Source organism: Callorhinus ursinus, unplaced genomic scaffold (genome assembly GCF_003265705.2).
Source record: "Callorhinus ursinus isolate GAN/ISIS: 27379988/994484 unplaced genomic scaffold, GSC_fseal_2.0 scaffold32, whole genome shotgun sequence".
In the NCBI taxonomy this organism is placed as follows: Eukaryota; Metazoa; Chordata; class Mammalia; order Carnivora; family Otariidae; genus Callorhinus; species Callorhinus ursinus.
In genome coordinates, this window is record NW_027397094.1 from 16,710,581 (window position 1) to 16,725,043 (window position 14,463).

Here is a 14,463-nt window from a genome sequence, read left to right on the forward strand (position 1 = left end):
GAAACGTATCACAAGTTAGCATCAACGGCCGAACCTTCTGGTGAAGTCACAGCTGTAGTATCAGACATGATTTGTCTCCGAAACACCACAGAGCCGTCATTACATACAGTAGACCGGTACTGCCTGTAAAATCACTCCAGTTACTAAGCTAACTTATTTACTTCATTTTCCCCTGGTTTCCACTTTTGTTTTAGCTTTCCTGCCAAATGTGCATATGTCTGTATAATTTCTTCGTAGGCAGATCTACTGCCTTCAGTAGGAGGGAGATGTTCATCATCTGCTGTGCTTTTTTTCACTAGAAATGGCTTGTTTCTTGGTCAGATTTTGTTGGTCCTTTGGTGGCATCATCTCTGTACAACTTGTAGCTCTTATTTCTAAAATATTTTTAGTTTAAAAAACAACATTCTGTCATCCAGCCTCATTGGAGGACCGATGGCTAGAATGTGATCTTCGCAACATGATTGAGGTCATTGTATAGTTTCTGAAAACATGGAGGGAGCATGAAGCAGTCAGCAGGATGAATCCCAATGGAAGTGAAAAGAAACTTGTTCTTAGAAACAGAACCACTGGGGCGCCTGGGTTTCTTAGTCGGTTAAGCACCTGACTCTTGGTTTCAGCTCAGGTCAGGATCTCAGGGTCATGGGATTGAGCCCTATTTCGGGCTCTGCGCTCAGCGCAGAGTCAGCTTAAGTTTCTCCGTCCCACCCCCACCCCCGCCGCACTTCCCCCCACTCGTGCACTCTCTTTTTCCCTCTCTCAGGTAAATGAATAAATCAAAAAAAAGGAAGAAACAAATCCACTAATGATAGGGGAGGAGACAAATCAAGCTATGTGTGTGAAGTACACAATTGGTATTTATTAAAGTGAATCTTTTCTTCCATATAAATCAAATGGAGCTTTAATTTTTTTTTAAATGCAGGTCTTCATTATAAGCTTTGTCTTCACTTGCGATAAGCTAAAACGTATGTTTGTTTGTTTCTCTTTCAGAGCCAGGCCAAGTCTATTGCAGAACAAAAGAGATTCCCGTTTGCTACGGACAACGACAGCACAAACGAAGAGCTAGGTGAGATCTGAATCTGGGGGAGGGGGTATTCCTGGGGCATTTGCCTAGAATTTATGATTCAGTGCCGAGCAGGTAGGCAGGGTGGTGAGGGAGAGAGAACACAGACACTGGCTCTGCCAGTATGAGTGGTGTGATCTTGTGTGGGGCATTCAACCCTTGTGCGGGTCTATGCATTACATGTCAATATAATATGAAATAGAGAAAATACAAGGTCTGGAGAGAATGATCTGTAAGAACTTCTGTTTCTCTGGAAATTAACAATTATGGTAACGAGTCCTTAGGAGTGCTTATCATTCATTAAAGGTAATTTGTGCTGTCATCGAATAGGAACAACACAGAAGTTAAGCAGAGGAGACTCACACCTACTGTAATCTTCTGTGTAATAAAATAGCTTGGTGTAAGTTAATTTTACCGTGAGGCCTGTCAGTTCTTGTTGCGTCTAAGAATGTGGGTGTGGAAAGGTTGAGTTCATTCAGATCTGCAGAGGGGTCTTGCAGTTTGGCTTGCTGGGGGCCTGTTTTCAAATAGGCTGGTTCCTCCAGGGTCTGATATGCTTATTGTCGAGTCAGCTTGCTGTTGAAGGAATGGAAACAAAATTGAATACAGGCCTGAACAGGGCAGCTGGACAGACTTCACAGAAGCATATGCTCCTGCCTGGTGCCTGGTGGCCTGAAGCGCCTTTGGAAATTTTTTCTAATTTATATATAATTATTTTATCCTTTCTGTGGCCATGTGCATTTTATATTAAGATGGAATACCTCGGGGCGCCTGGCTGACTTGGTAGATCTTGCGACTCTGGATCTTGGGGTCATGAGTTCAAGCCCCACACTGGGCCTAGAGCTTACTTAAAAAAACAAAAAACTGAACACTTCTTGTATTGGCTCCTTTGCTCTGTTAGTGCAGATAATTAAGAGCTGACTATTTTGAAAGTATTAATTACTTTTTGGTGATATTCTTTGAGTAGGCTTTGAGAATTAATTACCTGTTAAGAAATCAGATTTGGTCTTTTCTGAGGTCCTTGGGTTTTGGTCAGCCCCATATTCATTTATTAAGTCAGGAATTAAGGGCCCAGGGTGTGCCAGGCCTGTTCTGTGCTCTAAGACTAATCCTACTAGACCTCTAGGCCCTGAGCTGGCTTAGGATCCTTCATATTACAGTATTTTTTCCTTGGAAGAGCAGCTTCTGTCAACATAGGCGTTGCCAGGAGATGTGGAATTGCTGGATAGTAATGATTTCTGTGGGAATTCCAGTGTTTTCTCTATGTCTTTGGACTGCCACAACAAAATTTAGATCTTAATGTTTATTTATAGTTTTGTAAGATTTGGATTTTTTTTTAATGGATACTTTTGGGTTTTTCTCAAAAAAGTGTTTACTTTTAGATAGAAAGATTTGAAAGCTGCATTTGATTTTATTTAAGTGGAGTTCAACAGCCTAGCTTTGGAGAACAATTTAAACGTGTTCCTAAGTACAGTAATATTTATCCCCTAAAACTGTATTCATTTTTATGGGTCACTTACTCATTTGTTCATTCAATAGATATTTACTGGTTATGTGGAGAGAGATAGGAAATTCTAAAACATTAGATCTGAAAGGAATGTTAGAAGATCTTCTACAGGCTTGTTAAGCAAGACCCAGAAGTAGTGAGAAGTGGCTGATCACACTGCTGGTGCGTGGCAGAGCCAGAACCCTAGCCCAGGTCTTGGCTTTCTGATGTATCGCCATCTTCCTGCCTTCAAAGAAGGACACGTTTACATTTCCATTCCTGTTCATGTAATCATCCAGAAATTCAAACCATTTTTGCAGTCTAGCCCAGTACACAGCAGTTTCAGTACGGCCTTGATTTATTTCAGGGGAGTGTGTTAGGGTGGGTCCCAGAGCAGGCAGCCTGGGTTCTTTTGTCTCACCCCACATTGTCTTCGGACAGTTTGTTCGACTGCACTATGCTTCATCTCCTTGTCTTTGAATGGGGATAATAACTGTACCTGTCTCATCGTGATCAAGGAGCAAATGAGTAATACGTGGAAATGTACAGAGTGCCACGCACATACCTGTCACTGTTATTTTTACTGCTAATATTCCTGGCCCCCCAAGGGTGTCTCTGCTTATCTTGTTATCTGATGCATCTGAATGGTACCCCTTCTTATTATTTCAAATATGAGTTTGACCTTAATTTATCTTTTCAAAGAAATTACGACAAAAACAGCCCTCTTTATCTTGAAGAATGCCCCCAAAGCTGTTGTCTTATTATGATGTTCAGTGCTTTTGAAGTTTACTTTTCTCAGGTTAGTTCTGGGGACACTCTAAGTCTCTTTCTGCATTGAATGTTTTTACTACTTTTAACTCTCAGGAAATTTCAGCTCTTCACGCCAGTAAAAGTTTTAGTTGTCTGTCTCCTTGAACACCTCTTCGGTTCTAGGATTGGAGCATTGCGATAAAGCTTTCTTGTGAAGAAATGTGATCAAAATAGTATTGTGTTGAGTGAGGAATACAATTTTTTCAGGGATATCTGAGGATTTAGGGAGTTAGGGCAAATTTTATAGATGAAATATAATGTAGACTATCAATAATGTAATGTAACATAGATGAAATGCAATCTAGACTCTCAATAATTTATTGCATTTTGGACAGGTGAAAAAATTTAGTCCACATATTGCCGTGTATTAAGAGGTTGTCATGGATCTAATTACAAAATACCAATTACTGACACAATTTGATCAGAAACTATGTATGCATCTTTAGTGTATATGTTGGGTAGTGTTTTGACTATATTTTGAACAGAAGAGGTAGGAAAAAGACCACTGCTGTGTTGCGCTGGTGTGAATTAAACATTCTCTTAATATGTATTAATTTGAGCCTCTGCTTTTGTTCTTACTCGGTAACTGGCAGTAAGTTCAGCATCCCCCAGGGATTGAGATCTGTGAGGCTATTTGGTATTTCTCATACCTTTCACAGTAAAATCACATTGCCATGTTATGTGGTCTTTATTCAGGCTCATTACTAGCTCTTCTGATGTATCGATAGGAAATATCATAAAGGTTATTTGTATTTGAAAGTGAGTGATGGGCCTAGAGAAAGATAATTACTTCTTGTAGGTGATGTTTTATAGATGGCTTTAATAATTTAAATCTTGAGAGCACTGGAAGACTGATAGCAGGTGCCGAGTGGTGGAAGAATTCAAGTACATCTTATTAACTTCCAGGTTTTCTTTAATTGCTTCTGGTCCTTGGAGCTGCCTGTTAGGACTCAGCAAAGAATTTAGTTACTGATTCTACTCAGAGATCCTTCATTCTTTCCTGTAATATTTATGTATTTTGTTTCATAGCTATTGCTTATGTGTTGATTGGCAGTGGACTCTATGATGAAGCGATAAGACATTTTTCGACAATGCTTCAGGTAATTTTTCCTCTTAATTATGAAATTTCAAGTTGATAGTCATGACAAAAATATGGACTTATGCGTAGCTAAAGTACTGCAAGAATACATTGCTTTTAGGATCATATGAGAAGGTAAAGGAGATCAGCCCCAACTGAGCATTTTCTTGATGCAGGCCTTGAAACAATGCTCTCATTTAATCTTTGCAGTATTAACTTTATTTTAAATGAGCAAAATGAGATCAAAGGAGGTAAAGCAATTTGCTCACAGTCTCCCCACCATCAGCTGAAAGACATGGGACTCAAATGCAGTTTAAAAGAAAAAAAACGAAAACTAGCTTAGTTCACTTTCCTCTTTACTGCGCTATCTCCCATAAGATGTGGATGCTGGAAATTCTTGGACGTCCATATGTTTACTTTCCGTGCTGGAGCTGATCTGCATGTTTCCACTCGTGGATTTGTTTCTCACCGCAAAGTGTAATTGTGGGACTCTTCAGTGGAAGTACTGAACCTTTTCTGATTGATGGCTGCATTAAAATCTGGTTAAGATAAAAGGCTTGAACAAATGTCGAAGAGTTGCAAGGGAGACCTGTAATGCAGACTAACATTGTTGGCCTTATATCGCTTATCTTTTTTTTTTTAAGATTTTATTTATTTATTTGACAGAGAGAGAGAGAGACAGCAAGAGAGGGAACACAAGCAGGGGGAGTAGGAGAGGGAGAAGCAGGCTTCCCGCGGAGCAGGGAGCCCGATGTGGGGCTCGATCCCAGGACCCTGGGACCACGACCTGAGCCGAAGGCAGACGCTTAGCGACTGAACCACCCAGGCGCCCCTCCCTTACCTTTATTTAACTGTGTTCTTGTGGTGCTGACCATTATCGATAGATTGTCGATGTGGCTGTGCAGTAGACTACAGTGAAGAAATGTGGTCTTTAGAGTTGAAGATACCCATGTTCTAATCCCCTTTGCTGCTTGCTAGCAAGTTATGTTATTTCCTGACTCCTGGAGATAATAACCATAACCTCCAAAATTATTCTTGTTACGTTTAAATGAAATATTCTAGAAAGTCCTTAGTACCCAGTGCCTGGCATAGTGAGTGCTCAGTTAATTTTAGCTCCTCAAAGCACCATTCTAGCATATTCCTATTCATAGAACAAACAGATAATTTACAATCCAGCAAGTACACTTTGTTTTAAAATATTAATTTTGAAATTCTTGCTCTACTTTTTTTTCTTCTTTAAGCATAAAATTAATTATATTGACATTTCTGTCTTCATTCTCAAAAAAAATCATGGAGATCGTTTTAGTGATTACTTTAAAGTCCTCAGATCTGAACAGTTGTGTGTGGGAGTGCTCGTATGGATGACAATCTTCAGTGGTGTTTAGACTGTGAAGGGTAGATTATTAGTAGTTTTACAAATTCCCTTTCTGGTAGGCATTGCAGTATTTAAAAAGGTAAGCAAGCACTTCACACAATTAACACTTGGCCCTGGTTTGAAAGGGAGGTTTTAGTACATTTATGGGAGAAATGTTGGTTAATCTACAGTAACCAATAGCAGAAAACAGTGAGAGCTTGTGGATATATCAATGCATTCAACTTTTTGAAAAATATCGTTGTAGTTGAAGACAGTATAACTATGTCAAAGAAAGAACTCTAAATAATAAAAAATTTCCTAATTCTGCCACTCTACCATTTTTGAAGCTTTTTGCTTACGACCTTTTCAAAGTATGCATTTGTGTTTTATAATCTGAATATGTCTACTATTTTGTATTACCTTTTCACTGAATTTTATACTGTAAATGTTTTTCAGTATTTCTCTAATCTTATGCTTTTAATGACTCTATACTATTGCTCGTGTTGTCCATTTATCGTTGTAAAACTTCTTTCTCTCACAACTGCATTCAGAAAGTAGGTCAAAATTTCTCTCTTTGTGCCAAGAAAAGGTCTTAATACTGAAATTTGATAGAGCATGTTCATCAATCTGCAATACAATGGGTTGCTTTCAAGTGAGAAATTTTTCTCTGAGAATGTGCAGTTTATAAGGTGGGACTCCTTTTCTGCTGATTCAGGCTGTTGATGGGGTAGGAACAGAGGATGGGGAGCAGCAGAAGTTCAAATACTCCTGGCCCAAAGAAGACAGAACTGGGCGACCATTTATAATGTATTTTTATAAAGGAACAAGAGTGGCTTTGGCTTTCCTGCTGGTGCTTTTCTTGGTGATTTCTGTCTTTTCTCCCTTTATTTTGGTGCTTCCCAACCTTTTCCACATCATGACACAGGTTGAAAATCCTGTTTGCCTGACCCATGGGAGTAAACAGGAGCAAATTTAGAGGCATCCGGATGGAGCTTGGTGAAAATGTGTCACATTTTCTTCGTGTTACATAACTATGATAAATACAGAATATAAAGATTGATTAAAAAAATGGTAACATTCTTTAAAAAAGTTTTTTTTTTTAATTTTTTAGATTTTTATTTATTTGAGAGAGAAAGCACAAGCAGGGGGAAGGGCAGAGGGAGAGGGAGATGCAGACTCCCTGCTGAGCAAGGGCTTGATCCCAGGACCCTGGGATCATGACCTGAGCTGAAGGCAGATGCTTAACCGACTGAGCCACCCAGGTGCCCCTGTTCAAAAATTTTAATAAGAAACTCAGTCCTGCTTTTCCAGATGAAACTTTTCCATATTAGGCTTTATATTTGAAAGTGATGCACATGATTCCTATTTAAGAGCTTTTCATTGTTTTCTTCAAATTAAAATTCTTGATAGCCAATCTCATCAAGAAACTGCACAGGTAGGGGGTAGCAAGCAAGTATTCGAAGACGAGTTAGTGCTTTTTCCCCAATTGACCAAAATTTCTTTTCATATCATGAATCAGAATTTGCAGAAGTCAGCCTCTTCAAATTGTATTTTAAAAGCACGATCCTTTAAATCTAACTGCTCTTCCTTTTCTTTTACTGGCAAATGCCATGGAACTGTTTCTTGCGGTAATGACATTGGTTTTTGTCCCAGCAATGCTTTTGCATGGCCCGGGTTCAGGAGGGCGGTTTGCTCAGCGCTGCTGCGCAGATGCCGCCCCAACGCCCTTCCCTCTTCCCACTAGGATGGGCCTGAGTATCGCCGCAGAGCCTGCCGCTGGGTGTCCACCGGTTCCTTGCAGGGCCCGCCACACCTGCAGAAACTCTGCGTCTGTAAGCCAGCCCATGGCCTCTAGCAACTCTGTGGTGGCAGCTCCTGGCACACAAACTTTTCAGGGTTTCTGAATTCACGAATGCTTGACAAAACTTTTCTTTTGGACAGCCCGGGAGCTCCAGTATGCAGTAGCAGAGTGTGGACTCTGGTTCCATTCATAGGAAGCTGAAAACAAATGGGACCATGAGAGCTTGGATTGTATCAGAGTCACCATTTCTATAACGTCGTTTAATGTGACATTGGGATCTGTGCATGAGGGCTACTTACATTCCAGAATGACCTTTTGATATAAAGCTCTGAAACCTTCCTTTTGTCTTAGTTGTACCACGAGGAGTGAACTTAGACGATATTTCCACAGTCTCTGTTGTTGTGAGCTGTGTGTTTGAGTAGTTATTGAACTACGGGATATTTGGTACATCTATAAAGGAAAAAAAAATGCTCCTCAGGGTTTCTAACTGAACACAATTTCAAAACTTAATAGATCTGTCAGACTGCATTGAAAACTCTTGATTTAAAAGCTTGTGCATTCGTGTTGTCTCTGCATACGTGTTCCTCCTGTGTCAGTGCATCAGTTGACAGTACTCTGGGAAAGTGGAACCATTTGCCAGGTGCCATGCTTCTTTGGTCCCCATGCAGGGCTCGGTAACATAAGTGCTGCAAAAATCGAATGAGGCCTTTGTTATTAATTGTGTGACCTTGAGCTCATCTGATTCAGGGAGAACTGAATTATAAAAATATTTGTTTCTTATTTTACGTTAGCAGACAAAATATAAAACATGCCCCTGCATATGATTTGTAAACATCCTTCTTGTAATTAGGTATGTGGGTCTTCCACTTGGGCAAAACTGAATCCTCATTACATTGCTGTGCGGTGACTTTTTTGACTTAGTCTTCGATTCAGTGACTTTTGAATTTTAATCAAAAAGCCAGCCTTGGTGGTGGGAAAAATAAATATTTGTAAAATTTAAAGTCACTATATAAATGGTATAATGAGGATAGTAAATTAGACCTTTTTGGATGTAAAAAAATCAGTGTCTTGGGAATTGAGACATCTAAGTGTACATGACTCTGGTAAGGTAACTGTCTTATTATACCATGATTTTGCATTTGCATAAAGTAAGTAATATTGGAAGATTGAAATACTAGTTTGCATTTAAATCATTTAAAATTCTGAACACTTGATAAAATGTAAATATTATTAGACCTATATACTCAAAAATATTTTGAAAAATGGATATTCTGAGCCCAATTGCTTTTAGAAATAGACATTGGCTTTTATTTGAAAATATAATTCATTATGACATTTTGTAAAGAGTTTTGATTTCTTGTTAACATCCAGAGGTGGTGATGGATAAAATAAAATAATAAAGCTGTATCAATCAAGAAAAGTAATAAAATCCATCATTTACATTTAGGAACCCTTAATACTAGATTATAACTGAGATAACAACCACAGTGATCCTTTACAGATTCACCTATTTAGATTTTCTGTATTTAATTTATTCTTTCTTTTTAGATTTTTTTTTCAACAGCACAGAAGGATGTATCATTACCATTGTTAAATAATAGATTTTATTTCTTTTCTTGTTTGGTACGACTTGTTATCTGTCACTGGCAGAATGGAAAGTCACTGCTGTGGTCATGATAAGACCACGTGGGGGATCTGGAGGGAGGGCTGGGGAGGCCACTGGAAGGGCCATGGTAGGATCTCTGCCAGTGGAGGCCGCACATAAAATCCTCAGAGCCAAAAAGATGATGGCTAAATGCAGGAAGTTGTCAGTGTTCAGATATTTTAACTGTTGCAAAGTTTTGAATGGCTGTTTCTTAAAGGTTTAACATTTTTTATTGCTATAAACACACGTAAATGCCCACATGAAGCCAGTCCTGTGGCACATCCGTCATACAGCTTTGCCTTATGGAACCCCGGATCTGGCTTTTTACCAACGACTACCCCATTGTTTCCGCCCAGGTGGTCCGCTTGCTTCCCCTATGAGAAGAACAGGCCCGGCTGAGCTGACCTCGATCTGACAGTCTTTAACATGCATTGAGATCTTAGCTGCCTAGGAAATGGCCAGTGTTTGTGGCTAACTAATAACTGTTACATATTAAGACTTATGTGTCAGGCACTGTGCTAGAGGCCACAGAGCCAAACATGACAAGATGTTCCCTTGATATTGTGTGCCCATGGGTGACAGATGTGCAAATGCAAAATAATGAATAATGAGAGAATTACTTTAATGGAATTATATCCATTAAGAGGTTCCAACTTGACCCCATGCTCTCCCCGGATCCCTCCACATACCCTGACCCATAACTGAGAAAGGATCCCTAGTCGTGTTCTAGTGTTGTCCAGGTCAGTGGGTGGCACCCTCCCTCTCCACGGGATGACATGAGTCCACCTGCTGCACACATCTGTGCGCTACTTCCTTCAGCAATGACTCTATCTGGATGCCTCCCAAGTACCTCTGGTGTCCCTCTGCTGTTCCTGGCTCTGTTCAAACCACAGCCAAGCCACTATTATCTGCCAGATGACTGGCACATCCATGATTTCCTGGCTTATCACTTCATACCCTCCACACACACATGCGTGCCATCCATGCATGTGCCCTTTAAACACACACATACTTCGCTGTTAAAGACTAAAATCCTTAGTAAGGTCCCTGCCTACCTCTCCAGCCTTATCTTGGAGCAGATGCTATAATCCCTGCTTGCCTTGAGGCCTCCTCTGCCTGGACCAGCTGCTCTGACATTCCCTCACCTCACCCTCACCCCCTGACACAGTTCAGCCCAGGTACTTCTTCCTCAGGGAAACCTTCCTGACTGTGTCTAATCTTTATGCATTTTCCAGAAAGCACCATTTACTATTATAGCACTTACTGAAGGTATAACTTTACATTTATATTTGTGATTCTTTGGCTAGGCAACAAGAGTCTTGCCTTCTGTCTTGTTTTTGCTTACTACAGTATTTCTAGCACATGGAACTGGACATGGCTAATAGCGGGCCCTGAGTAAATATTTGTTGACTGAGTGACTAATGTCCATACAACATATAGTAGGAACCGAGGCCTATTTATTTTCCAGGGGAGTCTGGAAGGAGTCAGAGGAGAGGTAGTGTTTGAGCTGAGGCAGTGGGTGGGCGTTCCAGGCAGGTGGGCTAGCATTTGCAATGTGCTGAACTTGGGAGAGCATCTTGTGTCTAGAGAACTGAAGTAGTGCTAATTTCTGGAGTATGAATTATGGGTGTAGAGTGGAAGGAGATGAGACTTCAACAGTAAGGCAGGAAAATGATCAATATTTTCTACAAAAGTATTTAGATGTTACCTCATTGTTTTTCCATTTGTGAGTTGCAACCTTTTAGTAGGGACTGAAATTGATTGGCAAGTGAAGACTAGCACATTTTTTTTTTTTAAGATTTTGTTTATTTGACAGAGAGACACAGCGAGAGATGGAACACAAGCAGGGGGAGTGGGAGAGGGAGAAGCAGGCTTCCTGCTAAGCAGGGAGCCGGAGGTGGGGCTCGATCCCAGGGCATGACCTAAGCCAAAGGCAGACGCTTAAGGACTGAACCACCCAGGTGCCCCGAAGAAAAAAGTGAAATACACTAGAATGGAAAATAGGTTGCATTGTAAATAGTAAGACTAGGTTTGACTTAGTGCAACTTTTATTTCTGATGTGTGTATGTGTGTGTACGCGGGCATGTTATGTACGTATGTATGTGTGTACTGGATGTATGTGTGTACTGGGTTAGAACGTAAAGTGCATTTTACCCTGGGTTAGAGTAAAAATGTGTTTGAATTGGGCTGTGGGAGGTGTTGCAGAGCCAAGGAATAATTTCAGCCAGAGTGACATGATCAGATTTTGTTGTTAGGTAACTCTTAGTGTGGGTCTCAGACTGGATGGGAGGAACGGGAACGTGGTTAAGTTGGTTGCAGTATAGTAAGTGAGCGGGGGAGGTGTCCAACAGGGCAGTGGCTGGTACACTGGGTGGGGCGGGGGGGAGCGGGAGGTGGACTGTGTATTCAGGAGGTGAGACTGCTGGGATTTCCTGAGTAGGCGTGTTGGTGGGGGGATGAGGATGACCCCCGGGTGGCTGGCCCTGGCCACAGGGTGTATGGGGATGCCACTGCAGTAGAAGAACTGCTTATTTAAGTACACCTTTTTCCGATTTACTCCTTGGTCATCATATTTATTTATTTATTTATTTTTTCAGTTTTAGGAGGAAAGCTTCTTAGGTAGTCTATTTGGAGATGTTACAAATCAGAGTAGGTGTTCCTCTCACTGGAGAATGTCCTCACAGGGGAAGAGCCATGCAGGCTCTCTGCCCCCTACCCCAGCCTGGACGAAGGGCTGTTGTGTGGACTCTTCTGTGTCCTGGCAGGTGCTGTTGACTATGGAAACACATAAAGTCAGTCTTCATTTTATTTCTTCCTCGGGTCACTGTTTTTCCTGCTCCTCCTGCCCCTCTGTACCTGTATCCCTCCCCCTCCAAATGACTTGTTCTGCCTTTTTTTTTTTTCAAGCCAGGAAGGATATTTAAATGTTTAAACTGTTATCTCCACATGGCAGGGTGATAGGGTGCCCTTTACTTTCTTTTTTGTGCTTTTCTTCATTTTCTAAATTTTCCATAATTTATAATAAATATTCCAACTACTTATTTGAATAAAGTTTTGTATTTATACTAAAAATTTCTTTTCTATAATGCATATTACTTAAAACATCTTTTTTCTGACTACAAATGTATACACATTTATTTTAAGCCGTGAAAAGGAATACAGCAGTGTAGTAAGTACAATGGGAATGTATCTAGTAATCTCACTCCCAACAGAAAATTACTGTTAGTATTTTGGTGCGCTTTATTCTGTGTACATACTGACCCACACAATTATATATAAATATTTATATTTAATTAAATTTTATAAATAAAAGTAATTGCCATTCCTTTGTAGTTCTATTAACTTTTTTTCCATTTAGCGAATAGCGTGGAGCCTTTCATGCCAGTCACGTGTAAGTTATAAATCACAACTCCAAACAGAACTGTGTGGAGCCAGGGAAGAGACTTAAATGAGCAAAGTGCATTGCCGTGACCTAGAGGTGATGGGTGGGCTTCCGGTAAACTGATGAATATACACCCCTCATCTAAAGAAGTGGCCGGTACTTAGCTCTAGTTTTTTTTTTTTCATGTAAGAATGCAAAAATGTAGGCTTATCTTTGTTGCATTTTTTAGAAAGATTTTATTTATTTATTTGACAGAGAGAGAGCATAAGCAGGGGGAGTGGCAGGGAGAGGGAGAGGGAGAAGCAGACTCCTTGATGAGCAGGGAGCTCGATGATACGGAGCTCGATCCCAGGACCCTGGGATCATGACCTGAGCTGAAGGCAGACGCTTAGCAACTGAGCCACCCAGGCACCCGCATGTTTTGATTTTTCAAGGGAAGTTAGGGATCTGGAATTGCTAACTTGAATTTTTCCAATTTTTATACACCTTGGGCTGGTCTGCTGGCTGGGCTGGGGCCAGTGGTGCATCAGTTTGCTGCTTGATACAGGTGTACTGGATTCTGTTTAGTCTTTTGTTTTCCAGTATACGTCATCTTCTCCTTTATTCTTTCTCATTCACTCATTGTTGAGGTTGATGTGTCTTTTTCTTACAATATGGGCAGACTCCCTCTCAGATTTGAAACTGAATGGTAGATTAGTCTATAAAATGCCTTGTCTGGTACTGTTCTGTTAGATTCTCTATCTCTTTTTTTTAAGATTTTATTTATTTTTGCACACGCGCGCGAGAGAGAATGAGCAGGGGGAGGAGCAGAGGGAGAGGGAGAAGCAGGCTCCCCACTGAGCAGGGAGCCCGATATGGGACTCAGTCCCAGGACCCTGGGATCACGACCTGAGCCAAAGGCAGGCGCTTCGCTGACTGAGCCACCCAGGTGCCCCTGTTCTGGTAGATTCTTTAGCAGTGTCAAGAGTTTCACCCCCAAACATATAGCCAGAGGCTGTTTACTCTTCTTAAATGTAGGGGAAGGATTCAGAGAAGTGGTAGAAATTGCAGAGGCTAAATGTAGAAGAGAGGCATTTCCCTCACGAGGTGGGCCGGTTCATACCACCTGTTTGGGGAGGTGATGGTGGGGCAGCGGACCCCTGTCCTTGGGCCCAAGGGTGGCTTTATCTAGTCCATCTGGGGCAGCTTGCAGAAAGGGTCTGGTTCCTATTTGGACACATAGTATAAAGGACTGCATTAACCCCAGCAGACTGTGGAGTGGACTCATTTCTTGTTGCTCAATGGGGCTGGCACTGAGAGGTTCTTCCCTTTTCAGATTATTTCATGACTGTGAGGGGAACAAACCAGGAAGAGGCACTACCTAGTGCTTCACTCCTAACCGTTTACTTCCCTGAGCCTCCATTTCCCTCTGTGAGACACGATCGCGGATGCTGCTGGTCATAAGAGTTTTTGAGAGGATTGCATTTCAAATGAGATGACCATGTGACAGAAACTAGCACAGGGCTCCCTAATGTTGGTTCTCTTTATTATTTTTTTAATGCAAAACTCTTACTATGTGTCTGATGCAAACGAGCTTCAAGAACACAGGCTCTTCTGGTTGGGGATTGCGCGTATCCACGTATGTGTGGTGGTAGCATAAAGTAGAGCTTGTCACTTGGGGCATTAACGTGCTTTAAGCAGAAACTGATTTTTTTGTTTTGTTTTGTTTATAGTTTTTGACGTGTTTCTGTTTTGGTCTGACTAGGAGGAGCCTGATCTGGTTAGTGCAATTTATGGCCGAGGGATAGCCTATGGAAAGAAGGGACTACATGTGAGTATGGAATAGCTCTGCTTGCCATAGTGCCTAC

The 14,463-nt window shown here is 41.1% G+C and overlaps 1 protein-coding gene across 6 annotated transcripts in view; it reads left to right on the top strand.

Moving 5' to 3' along the window:
- Positions 1-14,463, top strand: part of TTC13 (tetratricopeptide repeat domain 13) — an 89,180-nt gene that overhangs the window by 18,136 nt on the left and 56,581 nt on the right. For 4 of the 6 annotated variants that reach the window (XM_025850722.2, XM_073879061.1, XM_025850718.2 and 1 more), the window contains exons 3-5: positions 988-1,063; positions 4,386-4,456; positions 14,361-14,426. In XM_025850722.2, coding sequence (XP_025706507.1) covers positions 988-1,063; positions 4,386-4,456; positions 14,361-14,426 — 213 coding nt within the window. The remainder of the gene's footprint in view (positions 1-987; positions 1,064-4,385; positions 4,457-14,360; positions 14,427-14,463) is intronic. The other 2 variants (XM_025850720.2, XM_025850721.2) reach the window with 1 other exon arrangement.